The 20,624-nt window shown below is 35.4% G+C and overlaps 2 protein-coding genes across 4 annotated transcripts in view; one reads left to right on the forward strand and one right to left on the reverse strand.

Annotated features, from left to right (window-relative positions):
- LOC117403106 (elongation of very long chain fatty acids protein 4-like) overlaps positions 1–20,624 on the forward strand; it is a 29,743-nt gene that overhangs the window by 777 nt on the left and 8,342 nt on the right. The window contains exons 1-2 of one of the 3 annotated variants that reach the window (XM_034005071.3): positions 17,194–17,483; positions 19,785–19,885. In XM_034005071.3, coding sequence (XP_033860962.1) covers positions 19,819–19,885 — 67 coding nt within the window. In that variant the 5' untranslated portion in view covers positions 17,194–17,483; positions 19,785–19,818. Of the gene's footprint in view, positions 1–17,193; positions 17,484–17,507; positions 17,582–19,784; positions 19,886–20,624 lie in introns of those variants that run through there. The other 2 variants (XM_059024610.1, XM_059024608.1) reach the window with 2 other exon arrangements.
- ttk (ttk protein kinase) lies at positions 1,779–15,584 on the reverse strand. The gene is made up of 22 exons (XM_034004206.3): positions 15,432–15,584; positions 14,540–14,674; positions 11,733–11,955; positions 9,534–9,640; positions 9,236–9,379; positions 8,815–8,902; positions 8,657–8,735; positions 8,161–8,255; positions 7,867–7,975; positions 7,556–7,667; positions 7,090–7,262; positions 6,840–6,964; positions 6,396–6,552; positions 6,122–6,214; positions 5,574–5,731; positions 5,156–5,307; positions 4,938–5,062; positions 4,710–4,784; positions 4,259–4,435; positions 4,040–4,136; positions 3,806–3,894; positions 1,779–3,550 (listed from the first exon to the last, which is right to left on the reverse strand). The coding sequence occupies exons 2-22, from the start codon at positions 14,670–14,672 to the stop codon at positions 3,464–3,466; spliced, it is 2,598 nt and encodes an 865-aa protein (XP_033860097.3). The 5' UTR covers positions 14,673–14,674; positions 15,432–15,584; the 3' UTR covers positions 1,779–3,463.

A 20,624-nucleotide genomic window follows, 5' to 3' on the forward strand; every position in this document is an offset into this window, starting at 1 on the left:
TAGCGGATTTTCTATGACGTGGATAAAAGATCACCACACATATGACAGGGGCTGTTCAGGTAACCCAGATACTGTATTTTGGACTTATAGTGGTACTGTATTGCAAATGTAGTTGTATTTTATAGTAACAATACAGGAGTGCAAATTGTGCGTTTATTTTTGTATTCCATAGCAACCAGAAATTATGTTTGTGTCTCATTGGGTCAGGACTACCCACATGCACACAGGTTTGTCTTCTGTAGGAAGTTGGGAAAATGGAGTTGTATCTCCCGGTATCCTTTATGTACTTAATTGTCGTGTTTTGTGATGTATGTTCTGTGTTAATGTTTTAAAACGTCAAAATACACATTACTTGTCAATCCTACCCGTCTCAATTTCCCCATCATCTTTCCTCTCTGTGGAATATATTTTGGACAATTAAAAAAATCACGTTCCATGGCTTCTTGTCTTGCACTGGTCACAATCTCCACTGTCATGCTTGCCTGTGATATTAAGGAATTTATTAATAGCACATTGTCCTGTTCTAATTCTACTCCAGATTATTTCCTCTATTGTATTTTTACACCTGCTGTGTACCTTCTTATCAACCACTGGACAAATGCTAAAACTATGTCTCCCTTTTTTATCACTATTCCACTGTTCTTGCGATTTTATGAAAACCTTCCTTTTGACAATACTGTGTACCTGTCCTACCCAATGAAATGTTCATGTCTATTGTATCCTGTTGTGTTTTTTGCCATTAAATCGCTCTTTCATTTCTCCTTATTCCAATATGTGCAGGAATCCAAATAAAAACACTTATTCCTTGATAAAACAACTTGTTATACAGATGTCTGATTTTCCCATACTATATCCTGTCTAGCTTCAGATACCCCTGATTCAATTGCCATAATAGAAGCCATAGAGTCTGAGATTATTGCACTGTCAGGTCTGACATCATTTATCCATTCCATAGCTAATAGTATCGCAATCATTTCTGCAGTAAACAGATAATTGATCAGAAAACCTTACTGATTTTCCCACATCAAATGTTGTCACATAAAAAGGTGTCTCTCTGATGCTAAACTTTCCAAACAGTTTAGCCCCAATTTTCAAAATGATTTTCATCCCTGCAGTAGGATGCTTACCAAATATATACATTTCGAAAAAAACTGTATCATTTCAAAGTAACATTGACACCAACACTGTATATACTTTACAATATTAATTTGCCATTTGTTAAACCTGAGTATTACATTTGTATCAATATAATTGAAGCATGGTTTATCCAAAAACAATTGTTTCAGGCTTTATTCTAGAACAGAACTGGCTTAGCCTTAGAAAATCCAAAAACCAAAAAATACCAAAGGCCTGATTTACTCTACATTCCAGCTGCAACAACATAGAACTAGGGCTTGACATGTTTTGGTTTTATTTTTGATTACGTGACATCCCTTTAAACTTATTTTGAGCTGAGTCTGTTTCCTAATGAAACTCCAAAAAAGCAGTTAATTACAAAACAATGTCACTTTTTTTTTTTTACCTTCATATGACTGAGCTTGATTATTTCAAACAGAAGTGTCAAATTATGTAATTGCTCATCACTGATCTTAATTGCATTTCATTCTTGCAGTCACCTAGTTGATCATTGTGCTTTAGTTATTTGCACTCGTTTAATAGTTGTCCCGACCCTTTCTTTTCAGCATAAAAATACCTAGTAGAGTATACACTGTTAGTAAGTCAATCATTTAAAATATCCTTGATTTGTAGCAAAGAAAAACATTATCTTAAACCCAGTCTTTAACAAGTAGTTTTTTCTTTAATAGGATGCAGAGAGCTTAACAATTAATAAACATTTAAAGGGAGGTACAGGGGGGAAAAAAAAAGTTCAAGCCGTGCCTATAACCAATCAAATGACTTAAGTTTTGCAGTCTTGTGCTCTTCCTAAATCTATTTGGTCAACCATGGTATCTTCCAGGTGCTGCAATTGATTGTGTGTTGTAATTTCAATGATTGGATCATTTAAGCAGAGAGAAAAGCTGACCAAAAGCATTGCATGAATTACAATATGTTGTTTCAGTTCAGTGCTAAACGTAGCTAGAAACAAAGCAGAAGTGTATTAATATTGGAGTTATAGTGAAGCGGAATGACAAGAATAAGCCAATTGTGTAAAAGTGCTTTTTCATTTTTTGAAAATATACAATACTGCATGTAATTGTAGGTGGCCAGTTAAACAAATCCATGCTACCACTCCAAGTCCTTATAAATGCTTCAGCTATTGCTGAAGGATTTCTTTATGTATTTAATACTGCACTAATTTTAAAGCAGTATTTCCTAATTGCACACACCAGGGGGATTGCACGTGTCCACAGCAGACCCTCTAAATGAACCTTAAGTGTTGTTGGTAATTGTCACTACTGTATGCATCTCTCTTGCAAATAATTTCAGTTGTCATGCTTTAGGTGGCATTCATTCTTCCTCATAATGCTACCTTTGTGTGCATCCAATGGCCACTGTCTAAGAGGAAGACAATTACAACTACCGTGTAAAATATTATAATACAGTTAAGCTGGCCAGCAGATGCTTGCATTGGGAAACAAAAAAACCCTAAGGAATTTGTATTAAAAGAAACTACACCCAACATTTCTCTGCTGAGATCCCTTTATTACCCCCTACTACATATTAAATCCACAGCAACAGGGATCTTCAGTAGTGGATTCTGTACAGCAGAACCAGTGTCAAGTTTAAATTTATAATGGACCACCAAGCACAGCAACCCACACATGGCAAAGCCATAATGGAACTATGTATGATTTACTTGTATATCCCAATAATTAAAAGCAGTGTATGGTACATTGATTTACTCTTACCCACAATTCTTTATTTTGGAAGCAGGTATAGTACCTAAACAAAAGGTAATCCCAATTTACTAGTTTGTAGAAACATACCATACCTAATTTTCCCATTGGAAGATAGAGTAAAATACAAGTTCAGATTGCAGTGGTATATCACAATTAGCTTCCGTTGATCCATCCTGCAAGGATCTTGTTTAGAAGCTTGGTTAAGGAAATCACTCCCCTTATTTTTCAGTCATTGAATGATGTTCAGCCCGTCATCAGCTCTTCACATGCATGGAAATGTTATGGACATCCTCATGTGGGGTTTCCAGTATGCAATCTTTTGAATATCCCTCCCTAGTATCCTCAACAGCATCTGAAGTAAAAATGCTCTACTTGTCGAGATGCAGCCATTACATGTTAACATTTTGTAAAAAGTTACATAAAAATAATGTTTTTTTTTTTTTTTTTTTGTTAATACATTTTTGAACATTTACTGGATGGATAGCAAAGTGAACTGACCTTTAGATTTTCAGAAATCCAAACAGAATGATTCATGGATATTTACAGAAAAAAAAAAGTGTACTTCTTGATTAACTAGTTGTCCTTGACTAATATACAGTAGTAGTCCAATGAGGCACTTCACCTCACATCTTCCATGTAGGATTACTGGAAGGTTTGATGCATTCAGATACATCAAGTTTTCTGCCACTGTTGCACATCTTTGCCAAGTTCTGCAATACAGAGGACACATTTGGTGAACAGGTATAATGTAGACTTGTTCTTCAGATATATGTACCATATATTTCAAACTAAATTATGATGCAGATGCCAGGCACAATGCAATGCAAACATCATATTCAGCATCTGAACAGGACCCTGCAGAACCAAACAAAGTGACTAAATCTGCAATTATATTTAAAAAGGGGAGGGTGCCTAAGTATCAACTTACTACAATGTTTTATTTTTTGGGGATCGTGTATACTTACATTTGCTGCTCTGGAGATGCTATTTGGTGAACTAATAGAAGCCAACTCGTTAAAGATGCGCATCAGTTCTTGGGAGGTAATCTGTTGCTCTGCAATAATGGAAAGTAGTAATAATACTGTAGATTTGATCAAGATTTTAGTACAAAAAATACATTTCAGATGCACAATTTTATGCATGCAATACAAATGTAAAACATATTTGAACGACGGTGTCTGTAACTTCTATTCATTTACCCGACTCCGGGTCTGATTGCAGCTGCATCTGCAGGTAGGAATGCCCCAAGAGTTCATCGATGGAAACCCTCTCTTTAGGGTTACGAACCAAACACCTCTGTTAAATAAATAAAAAAAGGAATTTGTTATTCTTCATCAGCTTTCATCTTGAATTATAAAATTAAAAACATTAGGTTTCCTAGTTCTTTGCGCCCAACAGTAAGTAATGCCATCACTTACCTTCAATACATCCCGAAGGTCTTTTTCTGGAATATCAGGAAACTCAATTTCATAAGACGGATCGATTATGGCCTGCAGTTTAGTAATCTGGTTTGTGATGTGTTGGAATGGAGTTTTTCCATATGTCATACAGTATAAAATACAGCCAAGTGACCACACATCACTTTTCGGACTGATCTGAAAATATACATGCATTTTAGTTTGTAATGAAACCGTGACCGTTTTCTTTAAAAAAAATAAAAATAAACAACTTTCACATGAATACATCAATAAGATGATGAGAATGCTTGGTTTAAAAATGTTGTAAGCTTAACCCAATGTATCCACCTTAAAGACAAGTCGGATGTATTCTTCATTTAACTGAACAATATGACAAAGGAGTTCTTTAAATTAGTTCCAAAACTAAACACTGACATTATTCAAGATGAATATTTCATGGAACACCACTTACCTTTGACCTGTGTTTTCCTCCAAAGGACGAATCATCTTTAATTGCTTCAGGAGGCATGTAGTTAAGTGTGCCAACCTATTGTTGAAAGGCAGTTTTATAGAAACGGATATCAGACCAGTACAGGGGGAAAAAATCCCCAAATTTAGTTTCCAAATGTTGTCCATCGCCCTCCACCCCATAATACACTTAAACCCTTTAACAGTTTCTACTGTACAATAAAGTATTTACCTGGGAATCCTTCACAATGCTGGTTACATCTGGTTGGATTTGGTTGGCAATTCCAAAGTCAATAAGTTTTAGAGAGGCATTCACTATTACGAAATTGGCAGGTTTCAAGTCACTGTGAATAATACCTGAACAAACAAAATGAACATATGAAATTGCGCAATACAATAAATGCTTCTAAAATCAAGAACTGGAATGGCAAAATGCCAAGTAGTTCTTACCGTGCCGATGGATGGTTTGAACGGCTTCCAGCATGTTTTTCCAATAGAACTTCCGCTCCAATGGATTGACTGCTTTTTTGCTTCTTAGCCAAGAATTCAGGTCAAGATTTCCACACTCCATTAACATGTATATGTAGCTGTTAGTCATTTCACTAAACAAAAAAGAAAATAAATTCCACACAAGTTAGTGTTACTGAACAAGATATGGTTTCAGTCTTGTATTTTGCATACAAGACTGTGAAAGCATTTTTTTCCTTTAAGGTACCTGTTCGGATTTCATTCAGTGGTGAAAACTCATTCCCACGCAGCAAGCATAAGCATATTATAAAAGACAAAAAAAAAAAAAAAAAAAAACACAACATGCAGCATTCTATGTCCTATAATATTGACATGTTGGTCTACCATACTACCTACTTACTAGTCATAAAGTTTTATTATCTGATCACTGTGTTGCTGTAGTCTATTCAAATGCTCAATCTCATTCTTGTAGCTTTCAATGGTCTGGTTGTCTGCATCCTCTAGATCCACATATTTAACAGCAAACAACTGCTTCTTGTGGTCCAAAACTTGGAATACCTATTAATTAATAAATAAAATTAATTAATAAAAATTAATTAATGAAAAATTTAAAAAAGCAGAAAATGAACATTATAAAAACACAACCACCTGCAAAATGTTAATTAGTAAAATGCAAAAAAGTTGCCTTACCAGTATTTTATTTTTAGTATTATTGATTATTTTAAAAACATGTCCTTGATGCATTTGTAAACACTCTTATTTTGACCAATTCCCCTTCTGTAAGATTCATTTGTTCCTATCCTCCAGTTCAACGTTTTGCATTATCAATCCATGTCAATCAGAGCCCACACTGAAATTTCACACTAAAAATGCAGTACTTTCAAACACTTTGGACTAACTGAAGCAGTGCAGCCCCAGTGAATTTGAGGTTACATTAAGTGACAGTACCTTACTTGAACCTCCTCTGCCAATTTGTTTTAATACATAGTAGGTTTTTCCTTTGATCACAATGCAGTCATTGGAGTGCACAGGAGGAGGTACCTGTTTAAAAAAAAAAATACATATATATTAATCATGTTTTGTAGACATATAACATAGGGCTGTGCTTTTCTTGTTTTTGCAGAAAAAAAGAAACATTTATGAATTGACTGGTTCTAAAATTATAACGTGACCAATGTCTTATTCTGTATCACGTATTTTAACAAATGTATTAGTCAATTACCTGCTGGAACTGCTGTGAACAGCTGGCCTGGTTAAACGAAGTGGATGGTTGGTATGGTGTGGATGACACATTTTGACCAGGTTGTCGATAAGCTGAACGGACATTATATGGAGTGGAAATCTGTGCCACCACTCGAGGTTCCTTCACCACTGGAGTTCTGTAGTTAATAAATAAATGGGTGCAAAAATAGAAACAAAATGGAAACAGTTGAGGAGGTCAGAATCAAAGTGGACCATTTTTACTTGCAAGACTTTCAGAAGATTTCATATCATGAAACAAAGCAGGAGATACCATTACCTCAATGAATATTGGACTTAAGTAGCATTACTTAATGTAAAATTACAAAATACATTAGGCAAACAACGGAAGACCAGTTTAGAACAACAATACAAAAAATAACAGGCATTCAAACAGTTATAAAAAGAAGTGAATATGCTGGCTAACCTGTTAACACAGGACATTTTGTTGTTTGGCGTCTCGTATACAAAACCTGGAAACCCTCTTTTTGATGCAGGTAATCTGTCTTGGATTTGCTGTGGATTAGGTTGTTCAGCAGGTGACTGCTTATTCTGAAAAAATGTAATTGATGAATAAGTAGCAGATACAGAAAGTATTGTTTTAATAAAAGCTGAATGATGGAGCAATACGGTATAAAGTTAAATGCTTAAAGAAACACTTTCAACTTTACTCTTACCTCAGGAGAGATTTCTCTGCATATCCGTGCAGGTATTTTCCATTCTGAGACAGTTTCCATATATGATGGTTTAGGGCAAGGCTGCCCCACACTTGAAATCTTACTATGGTTTGACACAACTTGTTCATTTACTTGGCTTGAGGATAAAGGAGCCGGGACTTTTGACCGAGTTTCTAGGGGAAAACAAATAAATACTTACAGTACAAGACCAATACAATGTGCATAACTCAATTAATATTAACTTTTGAAATTGATTGTACCAACTTGATTAGTCATCAGCCAGAACTTCAAAACCCTCAATCATTTATATCAAGGTAAAACTTGTAAACCAGCCATGTAATGATTTAGGCGACAAATCACTACATGGACGAAGCCACTAGCCAAAAGGTTAATCTACTTAAATATATACATTTTCAAATATACAATTATACACATGCTTCAGTAAAGTAAAGGACACTTAAGTTACCTTCTCTTTTGGCAGCGACACTGGTAACCGTTTTGTTCAACAGTGTCATAGTTGAATCAGCAGTGCTCATCTCTTGGTCACCTGAGTTTACAGGACTGACATTTGAGGTAGGCTGTGAAAAAAAAAAAAAAAAAAAAAAAAAAAAAGATATTGCCTTAATATCCCCTCAGTGAAAGCTGAAAACATGTTAACAAACAAGGTCTTTGTCTTATTTTTTCCACACACAATAGTCAAGACAAGTGTTTTTCTGAATGCACCAGTTCTTAAACAATAGTTAAGTACATTTAAAAAGTTAGATTTTGTTTAAATACCTTCAGACTTGAAAGTCTAAAAGGGTCCCCATCTCCAGCAACGCTAATTTGACTTGATTTCGACAACGAAGGCACAAATATTTGATTAGCTCTTGTTCCAGAGGTTTGTCTGAAATACATATTTATATTAAAAATCAAAATTACATAAAAATACAGCAATGCTGAAAGTGAAGTTCAGATGCTGTATCTGGCTTTACTATCAGATGTGATAAGAAATAAAAAATAAAACCTATAAGACATTTAAAACTAGTCATTTTATAAACTACTTACATTAAAATAATCTGGGCTCCTTACCTTTTCATACTACTTCTGAGGCTAGAAGGGTCACCTCTCTTTAGACAAGTAGAAGTATCAGGAGTCATAAGTGACTGCATGGGAACTCGGCCCAACTAAAATAAAATAAATAAATAAATAAATTGTATAATATCAAGAATAAATAGTTAAACATTATTATTATTATTATTATTAATTTCTTAGCAGACGCCCTTATCCAGGGTGACTTACAGTCGTAAACAAAAATACATTTGAAGAATCACAGTACAAGTAATAATACAATTAAGAGCAAGATAAAATACAATGACTTTGGTTCTAGCAAGTACAAGTATATGACAAAATACGATTCAATAACGGAGCAGATAAGTGTCAGTGATAGTTACATCAGGATATAATTAAATACAAAATACTACAGATTAAATAACACTTGACAGATTACAGTACTCTAAAGTACAGGATTAAATGCAGTAAAATAGGGAGCAAACATATCAATACAATTAATAATTTAAAGCAATACCATTGTGTTTGAATTTTTAATTTGTGTTACTTTCCAACCAACATCAATCTCTTCTGGGGAACTGCTCTTTTGATCGATTCTGAAAAACATTTTTGTATTATTATTTTTTGGTGGGATCATGGCTGAAATAAGTCTTAAGTAAGTCGGTTAAAACATACCCTTGTGAAATGGCTGAAGTACTCTGTATGTCTCCAGTTCCATCATGGTTTTTGCTGCTCTTGGAATCTTGTGAGCTATATGTTGGCACTATAAAGATAAACAAAGTATTTTGATAATGGCAATCAGTTCTCGAACTAATTTAGTAGGTTTTGAATTTTAATTATAAAATTAAGATAAAAAGAAAAAATAAAAGTTACATATAATTTAACATATAGAACAACCTGAAACACTGGCTGATTTTTCTCTTTATAATTTATTACATTATTAACATTTGCTAGTGAGGCTACAGCACTGAAATACTGTAATATGTTTTGTATTATTCAATTGTATCTGTTATGGAAAACACTAGAGTTCCACACACTTGTTCCAGAATTCAGCCTGATTAAAATAATGGTATTGGACATTAAAAACTAGACCAACCAATCATATTTTCTTTATCCTCGGGTGAAAGCAGCTGTGTTTTTCCACTTCTTAAATTGCTCATAGCCGTCTCTAAAAGTTCAATGGGCTTGGCATTCATCTCCCATGCCTTCTGTAGAATTGAAGTACTTTTCTTTAGATTACCTTAAAGGAAACAGACATATTTGTTGTCATAACCAGTATTAATTGGCGGAATAAATTCAATGACATGCCTGACAAAACCATTTTTGTAGTTTTATTTTAAATTCTAGGATTGATACATTTGACAGTATAAATAATATTTTAATAAGTTGCATACCTTGAAACAACTCGTATTGTGCATGAGCAATATGTACAAAGGCAAATATCTTGCAGTTCACTCTAGCCATATAGAAGTCATCACAGGCAGCATCTGGCTCTTGAATGCTTCAAGAAAACAGGAACATTTAAAATTATTCTTACATTTCTGATCAATTAATACATGTTATTTTAGTTCTAATATTTGTAAAGTGAAGCAACCTCCCTAACCACCACATCATATACTTAAGCCTTGCATAACAAAACCACTTTATACCACGTCTCCATGAACCACATAACCCGGGTACGTGCTCGAGTTAAGTCTGAATTCGGGCTAGGAGGAAATTACATCACTAAAAGGTCTCCACACACCAGATGCGATGCCATTTTTTAACTGGCGACCAAACACCAGAAGCGACGCGACAGGTTTGAAAACTGCTACAGCTATAAAACTGTTAAATTGCTATTCACAAAACTATGATCAAGGCTGGTACATATTCGTCAACATGATGTGGAAATTATGAGTGTCTTCTCTGATGGTATTTCAACACATATGTCAACAAATTATACACACTGGGCTTAACCAATTCCTTCGAAATGGACTCCTATGTGATGCCCTTTGTCATAAAGCTCTGGGTATTTTTTCAATGACAAGTATTACTGCTTCACCCTGCTGGACCACGTGCATTGAAGCAAAATTAGAATTCAATCCTATTTATTTTGCGCCGCTCCAGTTCCGCCCCTGCGTTGCCTGTCGCGTTGCTTGGGGTGTGAAAGTATAGTTCTATTCATTTTGATGCATCGCTGCACAGTTCCGCTTCATGCATCGCATCTAGTGGGTAGCAGCCTGTCATGTCTTTTTATATTTCACATTTTCCAGTCTTTTACACCGTTGTTAATGTAATTTAACATTTTTCCACCAAAGAAAATAGTATGCGAATATTTATCATATGCAATACATTGGGTCTTGCACATTTTCAACTTTGCGGTGGGCTTCTCTTTGTCTTGTTCGCCGTGATATTTTTTTCTTTTTAGGAGAAATTGCTTGTCTGTTTCCAGTTGAAGTTTGCAAAGAAATAATGTGTAACTAATGGTAAACGTATCTGTTTGACAATTGGAAAACACCCATCAGATCACAATTGATTGCACCTGTACCAACATCTGACAGCTTACCACTTTCAATGTGAGAACGTATCGCTTTCTCACACTACACCAGCAAACTTTTTACAATAAGCATTTGCTATCTCTCAGTTTTAAAACTTAACTATGGTTCACAACATACCAAAGTGTAATGATCACAGTATCATGTAATTTAAGTACAGTATTGCCACGTGTGGAAACTTTAACATAAATCTGAAAAACGAAAATGCTTTAAAACTGGTTAATAAAACTAGCAAGTACTGGTAAAATCAGCTTTTTTTTTTTTTTTTTTAAACGATGCAGAACTCATTTATTTTAACTTTGTTTTGTTTATGGACTTTGCGATACCTGCACTATGGGTGCAGTAATAGTACAGTATCTACAACGTATCAACAATAACAACCAACCATTTTGTTACAGACTTTCTAACAAGTCTGGCATAAACCATTTTGGATGTTAATTAAACACTTGGGGGGGTGGGGATACTTAACATGAAACAAAGAATAATCCTACTACAGTAGCAGGCACAGTTTACAGTGCCTCTGGGTTTCTGATCACATCAGATCAATTCCAGATTTTTTAAATTTGATGTAAATGTCCAGTTTACTTAATGGTTTTCAAGCAAATTGGCTTCATCACTGCCACTCATATCCACAGCCACCTGATGCATTATTTCCCTCGTCCAGCGCTAACCTGTTCTCCATACCAGTCTGCCAAGAGCGGGGTCGATACAAGCACTGTAAACAACCGTCCGATTGGTGGAATAATACCGTCTGCAGCTAATTCACTTCTTGCCATTTAACTCGCAAGTATTTCTGTGGAAAAATCTGTAGTATTTCCTGCCAAACTCAAGTGATAACTTGGAAAAGCATGGAAACACCACATTTTTCACCAACTCAAGTTCTGGGAGAATTCAGGGGAATTCGAGCGCACTCGGGTGGACTGGAGTTGGGCGTCCATGGAAGCGACGTAAGAGATGTTGGTGACTGCTTTTCTGTCAGTCCACTAAATTGTGTTCCATAACATAATCATTACTCAACAATGCCATTCTACCATATAACTTTGTACATTCTATACTTACGCTTTCAGCTCCGCAAATCTGACCAAAATCCTTGCATAGCTTTCATTTTTACAATGATTTTCAATAGGCAGCGAAGCAAACACTTGGCTGTAAAGGTCTATCAGCTTTCTAAGTAAATTTGAGTCGGTATTTGGGTTCCCTCTCTCTTCCATCTTCATCAAGAATGCAAAGCAAGTTTCAGGGGAGTTGGAACTTAAAATCTGCTTTACATTTCCAGTGTGATCTAAAGGGGGGAAAAAATAAAATAAGAAATCCCATGTACATTAAATAAAAGCATGGGTACAGACAAAATTCACACATATACTCAAACAAGTCTTCCAAATGTCTCATCCTTTACCTTTATTATATCAATATAAAATATTCAAATAAATATACAAATTCTAAACTTTTACAAAACTAGTAAAACAAAATACAGCTATGCCATTATAATACATACTACTTCTCTCATTGCGCGCGCACAGCTTATTTAAGCACCCAAACAAAAACAACTATCCTTAAAAACGAGATATCTTTAGCAAATCATATTTAAAAGCTTATTCCCCCCCTTTCAGCAAAACTAATTTAACTAAACGTCATGTTACCCCATCATTCACCTTACCTCATTTAATAACAGCATTTATTTGTCCATGGGCAACTTCAGTCCACCTATCTCTTAAACACAACCCCTAAATCTAACCACTACTCCTAACCAGTGTTGCCAAGTCTCATGAGATCTTAATCTGAGATTTTAATATACACATTGATTCCCCAAAATCTCCTCTGAAGTGAGTGAATTCTTAACACTCCTGGACTGTTTTGGCCTTTCCCAACTAGTAAATGCCAGTAATTGTCAGAAGTGTTCCAGTGTCAGACCTGCTGATCCATGATTTAGGTATCTCAGATCACATGGCCATTAATTTTAACCTGGAAATGCCTTATTCTTCACCGAATCTCAAACGATTAGGCTTTTCACAATTTGAGATCTATTGACCATGCTAGGTTTTCTGAAACAAAAGTGTCCACACTCCCTGGTGTCCCCCTAGTGGTTACTGAGGGGACTACAGGGTTAAGGGTGGCTTTGGAAGACATGGTTCAACTTTATAATAACAATCTGTCTATCATTCTCAATAATACTGCCCCTATATACAGATCAGCTACGCTCTATGAAGGCTGCTTGCCGTAAACTTGAACGCAAGTGCAGGGACTAACTGTGTATGTGCAGGCCTGGAAACAGCTGCTGGAGTATAGGGACGCTATCTCGGCTAGATCAACATAATTCTCTAATATTACTGAGAATGGTCATTACAATCCAAGACTTGTTTTCTACAATAAGCAGATTGCTAGAGCCGAGCAGCTCTTCTGCATTACCTGCTTCTCAAGGCCTATAATGATTTTTTGGAATTTTTTTATTGCTAAGATCGACAATATCTGATGTCAATTCCAAGCCCTTGCTCCACCTATTTTGTTTTATCGGCTTACTGAATTGGTTCATAAAATGTAGCCCACTATTGGACCCCATTCCTATGTTCCTCATTTGTTCTTGTTTTCATGCTCTCAGTCCGTTTGTGACTAACATCATTAATGAGTCCTTGAGCTCTGGAGGTGTTCCCTCTGCATTTACAATTCATGCTATCACACCAGTATTGAAAAAAATAAAATCTTCCCACTGATAACCTGGGCCTATTTCAAACCTCCCTTTCCTGTCTAAAGTTCTTGAACGTGTTGTGGCGCAACAATTAAATAATCACTCCAGCCAGGTTTTAGACAGCTGGACAGCACTGAAACAGCCCTGGTCAAGGTTGTAAATGATCTGCTGATGGCTTTCTTATTCTGGGGCCATCTCTAGTTTGGTCTTACTGGACCCTGGTGCTGCTTTTGACACTGTGAACCATAATATTCTCCTTGCCCAGCTGGAGAACATGGCATATCTGGTACAGCCCTTGGCTGGTTTAATTCTTACCTCCACGAAAGAAAGCATTTTGTCTCTTTGAGCAGTTTCAGGTCTATTATGGGTGGTTTCTTCTGGTGTTCCACAGGGCTCCATATTGGAACCTATCCTATTTTGCATATATATGCTTCCGATAGGTCAAATTTTTCAGTCATGGTGTAAATTTTCACATTTATGCAGATGATACCCAGGTTTATTTGCAAACCACACCTGATATTGACTTGGCTGTTTCTGTGCTCACAAATTGTATTGCGGACATCACACTCTGGATGCAACAAAACTTTCTGCAGTTAAAACAGTGTTTTTGTTTTGTTTTTTTAAAAGGAGCGATTATTTTTTGAAATAGTAGCAATATATTAAATTGAGCAAGATGTGTAAATGAGTTCAAACACACAGAAAAAGGACATGCTGCTTTGTCAACTATACCACAAATAAGGAACCAGGAATAAGTACCTAACTTCCGGGTGGTTAATATTTCAACCTATATTTAAAAAATAAATTAATCTGCATTTCTCACTTTATTTCTTAATTACCTATTAAAGCTTAACAACAAATAAAATGCCAGAATGTTATATTTGAGTATGAGTTAAGTGTACCCTAACCAAAAAGGGCAACAAACAGAAAAAAGTTGGTTACAATATATACAAGCAAAAGTAAAAACTAAAATGTACCTATAGTGAATGAACAGCATAACCAGTTTGATCCAGGTCTTCTTAGTTACCGCTATTGTAAAGTGACTATAGGAAAAGGTAGGGTGCCTGACCCTTGACATTTTTTCTGTTCAAAACGTGGCAATGGGTAGGATAGGACTGTTTGTGTCCTAGTATAATTATTTAAATGTTATTCTTAAAACCTGACTTAAGTAGAATATAGAACTTACCGGAGGCAGAACTTTTCGTCAGATTCAATTCACCAGTAGTATTATCTTCACACAAGAATCGTGTTTTAATGTTCTTAAGCTTTTGAGAAATCAGTGCAAATTGCATCTGTCTGTCAGTGACTTCATCATCCATTTCTAAAAATTCAGAAGATAATATGGTGAGAGGGATATATTTCCATGCAATACAAACACAGACTATACAGCTAGATTTTACCCTAGCTGTTAAACTAAGTAAAAATTGATTATATTTTTAGTCTCGAGTTGGAAAACAACATAGTCTCCTACAACAGTCTTGTAGGAGAAATAACTGGTGCATGACAAGAACCGACAATTACAGTCTTATAATAACTATTGTTCCATCTACAGCCTTTATTTTAGTTTTTTTAAAGAGGTGCTACATTTTAGAAAACAAGAAAAAAAACTCATCACTGCACGCTACGGTATTGTCATCCAAATTCATTATTATTTTTCCTCATCCACAATTGCCACGAATAACAGTATAACTGAACAAAAATTAACATATATCAAATAATAAATTGATCTGAAAAAATGCGGTTTATATACAAGTAATTTGCTGTTCTCGACAACAAAAACAGTTCACGTGTTGCTGGCATTGGGCGTGTCAAGCAAATTATCTGGCAACAAACAAGAACCGACATATAGTCTTCCTATCATTTTACAACAAAAAATGCACATTATGTGTGTTCAATTGACAACAGTTTTTCCATAAATCTAGATTTCCTACCAAGAAATGATGACAGTCTGTCGAGTACAACAGAAATATTAGTATCGGGTATGGCCGAGATTAAATGAACGCTTAAGCCTTTAATCACATGTTAAACAAACAATAGTATAATCTGATGTCAAAATATATTAAAAGAAACATACTTACTGCAGATTGACGGTTTTGTTTCTTAATTCACTAATAATACAACAGCATGTATAAACGATAAACACGACAGAATACTCTCCAGCGTCTGTTTATTCCTCGACAATTTCAAATTTCGCCACTTCCGCTCTACTCGCCAGCTCATTGGTTGATTTGTATTTTCCAATAGAAATCGTGATAAACGCAGGCTCCACCTCTCCTTCACCGTTCATTTGATGACTACGGAGACGGCTAATATTATTCATGAGATTGTAAGAGGTGACCAATCACAAGGGAACGTACGCCCTAATGTCGAGTTTTAAGTGAAACGCATAAGAAACACCAACCTTCCTTCAATATTTTCTTTGACATACTGTATAACGGGGCATTTTGGAGTGGAATTTATTTTGGCTTTATTGGCGGTTTGGATTGGATCGCCAGTAATGCTTCCACCAATCAGAGTGTGGTATACCGTGTGCGATCCCGCCCGCAGGTTAAGAAACGCGCGCTGGACAAGGGAAAGAATGTGTCGGCTGTCAATGTGAATATGAGAATGGCAGCGAGTGATAAAGCCAATTTTGCTTAAAAAAATAAAAAAAACAATCAATGGATTTAGGACATTTGGAATTTGTGATGCGATCAGAAACTCTGAGGCAGTTTAAACTGCGCCTTTTTTACAAGGGGTTAATTAAGTAGTCAGCCAAAACTGTTTATGTTAGACTTGTTAGAAAATCTGTAACAATGGTGCAAGTTTGCTTTGGATTGTTATTGTCGTTACGTGTAGATACTACTATCCACCGTGCAGGTATCGCAAAGTCCATAAACAATACTGTATGTTAAAATAAATTCTGAACCGTATAAAAAACAATAATAAAAAAAACTTGTGCTTGCTAGTCTATTAAACAGTTTTAAATTTAAAGCGTTTTAGTTTGGGCTTTATTGTTAGTTTCCAAACGTGCAATACTGCCCTACAATTACTACATGTTACTGTGATCATTCCACTGTGTTATGTTAACCCTAGCTAAGTTTTAAAACGGAGTTAGCAAATGCCTGTCGTTGAAGTGTGCTGCAGTTAGTAATCCTTTCCAATTATTGATATCTTAAAATTGAAGGGCCATACATGATCCAATGGTCCGTAGAGAAGACTTCAAAAGATGCACAAAACCCTCATAACCTTTATGCTATGTGATAGAACACCCCACCAAATGTGTACATACCTGACACAATGACGTGTTTGTCAATTTTATTCAATATTAGAGTGTGTTGAAACTCAAAAATAAATGTCATGAATAGCAAACCCTATTTAATTCTATAAAATAGGACTTGTGGGTAACAGGGATAATATCGTTTGAAGTATCATTTACTTGGAATAATAAATCTTTTGAACAGCAAATGAAAGCCAACATTGCTACAACGTGACATGTTCTGGAAAGATACATGCCCATTCCTCAACGATTACCTGTAATTCCTGCAAGGAAGCTTGTTCTCCAGAATTACCCATATTATGAAACATATTCTTTGTGAAATGTGGGTAAAGCCCCTGGCCCAATAAATTGACGAGTTAAGTGAGAGACTTAAATAAAGTGAGAGCTTTAAAAAAAAAAAATATGTATACCAACCCCTGTATTTGAAGGGAAAAACACAGGACCAAACTGACTGACAAATCGGAAAACCAAGTGACATATGTGATGAGTAAATACAGTGAGCGCACACAATACTGTCCGCAGCTAGATTCTCAGTGGATCCTTGCACAGAACATCTGTCTCTCTGGAGTCGGCTCTTGTTACCCGCATGCGCAGTGTATCCTCCCTTCTCCGGTATCCAGGCTGTTGGCAGCAGCAGCAGTGCATGTAGCTCATGTAGAATCTCAATAGAGATAATTTGCCTTTGTTTTTTTTGTTTGTTTGTTTGTTTGTTTGTTTGTTTTTTATCTTGCCAAACGCATAGCTTATATTCAATAATAAGTACGTTGCTTTTACGTGATTGCAGTTTTCTAATAAGAAGGGTGTTTATTGCTGTGTTTTTAAGACGCTGACCTTGTGCTGAATGTCATTAGAGGATCTAGTTATCTGTACGGTAAGATGCCGGTTTATCATCACTATGATAGGACGGTACTAGTGGACACAATTTCAGATTTGCATTTTAAACAAGGCAGATTGTTTTAATTCGCATTGGTATGTACTGCAAGCTTCATCGACTGCCCTTTTAGTAATTTTGTGAAATTGTTATGTTGTATTTAGTTGCTTTAATATCATTATGGTGCAGTCGGCGAGGTTTATCGGGGAATATCTGACAATGTATTAACTGTTTTAGCAATAAGATACTCTTTTTATTTAGCATTTTTATTTAGCTCTATTATAAAACATTTCTAGATTAGAAGCGCTTTCCTACTGTATTCAATATTGCGGGATCATTCGGAAACCTGGAATGCATTCTTATAATTATAAGTATTAATATTGTTATTAGTAGTAGTAATAGTAGTTTTCCAAAATATGTATGTTAGTCATGCTAAAGAATACGCATTATAAGTGTTTATCCTCTCGAGTTTTGCAATACTGTAAATCAGCCTCTGCAACACAGATAATAATGTGCACTTTTTTGTCTTGTCATAGTGGTGCAAGCCTTTGCAATTATGTAGAAGAGAAACAAAAACAAAAAAAAACATTTGTCATAAACAATACAACTCAGAACTTACTGCGCAGTTACGTTTGTAATTGCGTTGAAATTAGAAAAGATAGCCTGTGCTGTGGAATTAAGCCGCTGTCTATACTGTGAAAAACCTGCTGACGCATTCAGAATGCCTTTGTGTGTTTCACAGAGCCAACGATATTTATTTCGACTGGGCGAGCTCTTTTTTTCTTTTGAAATTAAAATCTTAAATTTGGCAAGGGATTGCATTGATTTTATGAGGGCGAAAATGTTCTTCCTATGTTCGGATCCTATGGGATATTGCTGCTGCTGACATAAGATCCAGCAATATTGTTCTACTGCTGTGTGAAGATAGCTCGATGGTTTTAAACAGCAATCTAAGCTGTACTGCGTAGAATAATTAAGTCTGTTTGGTCACTGAGGTGCTGGTCTGCATATATTTATTTAGATTTTAACAGTAAAATATGTGTCATCTATTTCACATTCCAAGTAATGATTTATTTTTTGCACTTTGTCCTGCAAAGGAAAGATTAAGAACCCCCAAATATTACAGGGTTAATACCACTAGGGTTTCTACTGGCAAGCAGCTGATTTGCTTGATGTTAGAGGCTGCACAAATGTTTACAGAGCTACCAATTTCCCTTAACTTATCATTCAAATAGTCCTTAATACCAACTTCTTGCAGCAACCTTTTTCTGAGTTTCTTACTGGCAGTAGAATTTGTACTGGTTCTAGTTACTCAAAATATTTAAATAATAATATATATTTTTAAAAAATGTAATTTTTTCACCTAGCTCAAACACAGCCACACTAGCTGTTTGTGACCTTTTGACCCCGTGTTGAAAGTTAAAGTTTGTGAAATATAGTTGAAGACATGATGCACCCCCCTCCCCCCTCCCCAGAGTCTCTCCAATGCTCCGCCCCTCTCTGCCTCCTGGACAGCTGTCCATATAACAATGCTACATAGTCATTATTGTGCATTACCTAAATCCAGGAAAAGTTACAATAGCAATACCAAGATGTTTTTTATTATTATTAATTTAAACTAAGTGAATCCATTTCATTGACCTGATTGCTAATTAGCTTGATGTGTACACAGTTGACAATGAATACCTTATTCTTGTTAAAATAGAATATTTACAATTGAATAAACCACCATAAGGAAGCAGTGTGGTCCAGTGGTTAAAGTCCAATGCTTGTAACCAGAAGATCACTGGTTAAAATCACTCCTCTGTCACTGACTGACTCACTGTGTGACCCTGAGTAAGTCACTTAACTTCCTTGTGTTCCATCCTGCGGATGAGATGTTAAATCAATGTCCTATTGTAAGTGACTCTGCATATAATGCACAGCTCACAGCCTACCTCTGTAAAGCGCTTTGTGATGGTGGTCCACTATGAAAGGCGCTATATAAAAATAAAGATATTATTATAAATAAACAACTTAACAGGATAGATATAATTGAAGTATAATTTGAAAGCTTGTTTCAGGAATTTCCAACCAAGTATAACGGACTTGTAAGTAATTGATGTAAAGTGTCAAGCAGCCCATCTTAATGTAAAGTGTCAAGCAGCCCATTTGTCAAGCAGCGGTCCACTTGAGCTGGAATGACCCTGAATGAATTAGAAACATCTTTTGACAGGCATTTGCTGTTTTAGGGATTTAACATTTTGAAAATGTCAGCAATTGATTAACAATGTTCTTATTTATTTATTTATTTATTTATAGGTCTTAACTGGATAATCAAGGAAGTGTTGGTATCATGGAGATCATCACTCATTTCATTAATGATACCATTCAGTTCTATAAATGGGGCCTTACAATATCAGGTAATTCTTAATGATTTTGATTTCTTAAAGATTTGATGCAGGAGTCTTGATCTAATACATTTACATTATCTCATGTTTTGGTTAAATGTGTCAAACTAAAATTCCCTGGACAAAATATAATGTGACTCAATAGGGACAAGCTCCTGATAATATCCTTTTTTTTTTTTGTTTCATTTTTTTAATCACAATGTGGTTAATATCAGTCACATTTCTCAGTCATACATCTGATTTCCACCCTTCTTAATATTACTTTTGAAAATGTACATGCAAGTAATTATTGTATACTGTATTAGTGTGAGGCATAATAACATCGAATGATCATTTAATGAGAGACCATTTTGTTAAGACAAAAAATGTATTTGTGTTGTTCTTTTGATTTTGTATCATACAAACAATACATATCCATCATTTTTATAACAGTGTTACTGTTTTTCCTCTCATAAAGGAAATATTATTGCTGTTCTGGAACCTGCAGTTGATATTTGGCTTTCCTTGCATCTCTGCAGTTTTGTGCCAAGTGTTTTGATTGAAACATTTAGACCCAACTCTAAAGCTATGTAACTGAGAGCCATTATTTATGTGCTCATTTTTTATATTACTTGTGCTTGTCACTTCAACAAGGTATGAGTATTGTAATGGAAAGCCATCATTAGTTTGTTTACTGTTCTACATTTAAGTTTGAGAAAAGGACAAACTACAGTAGACATTTTGTTGTGGCAAAATAGGCATTTAGGTTACA

This window comes from Acipenser ruthenus, chromosome 5 (genome assembly GCF_902713425.1).
Source record: "Acipenser ruthenus chromosome 5, fAciRut3.2 maternal haplotype, whole genome shotgun sequence".
NCBI classification, from domain to species: Eukaryota; Metazoa; Chordata; class Actinopteri; order Acipenseriformes; family Acipenseridae; genus Acipenser; species Acipenser ruthenus.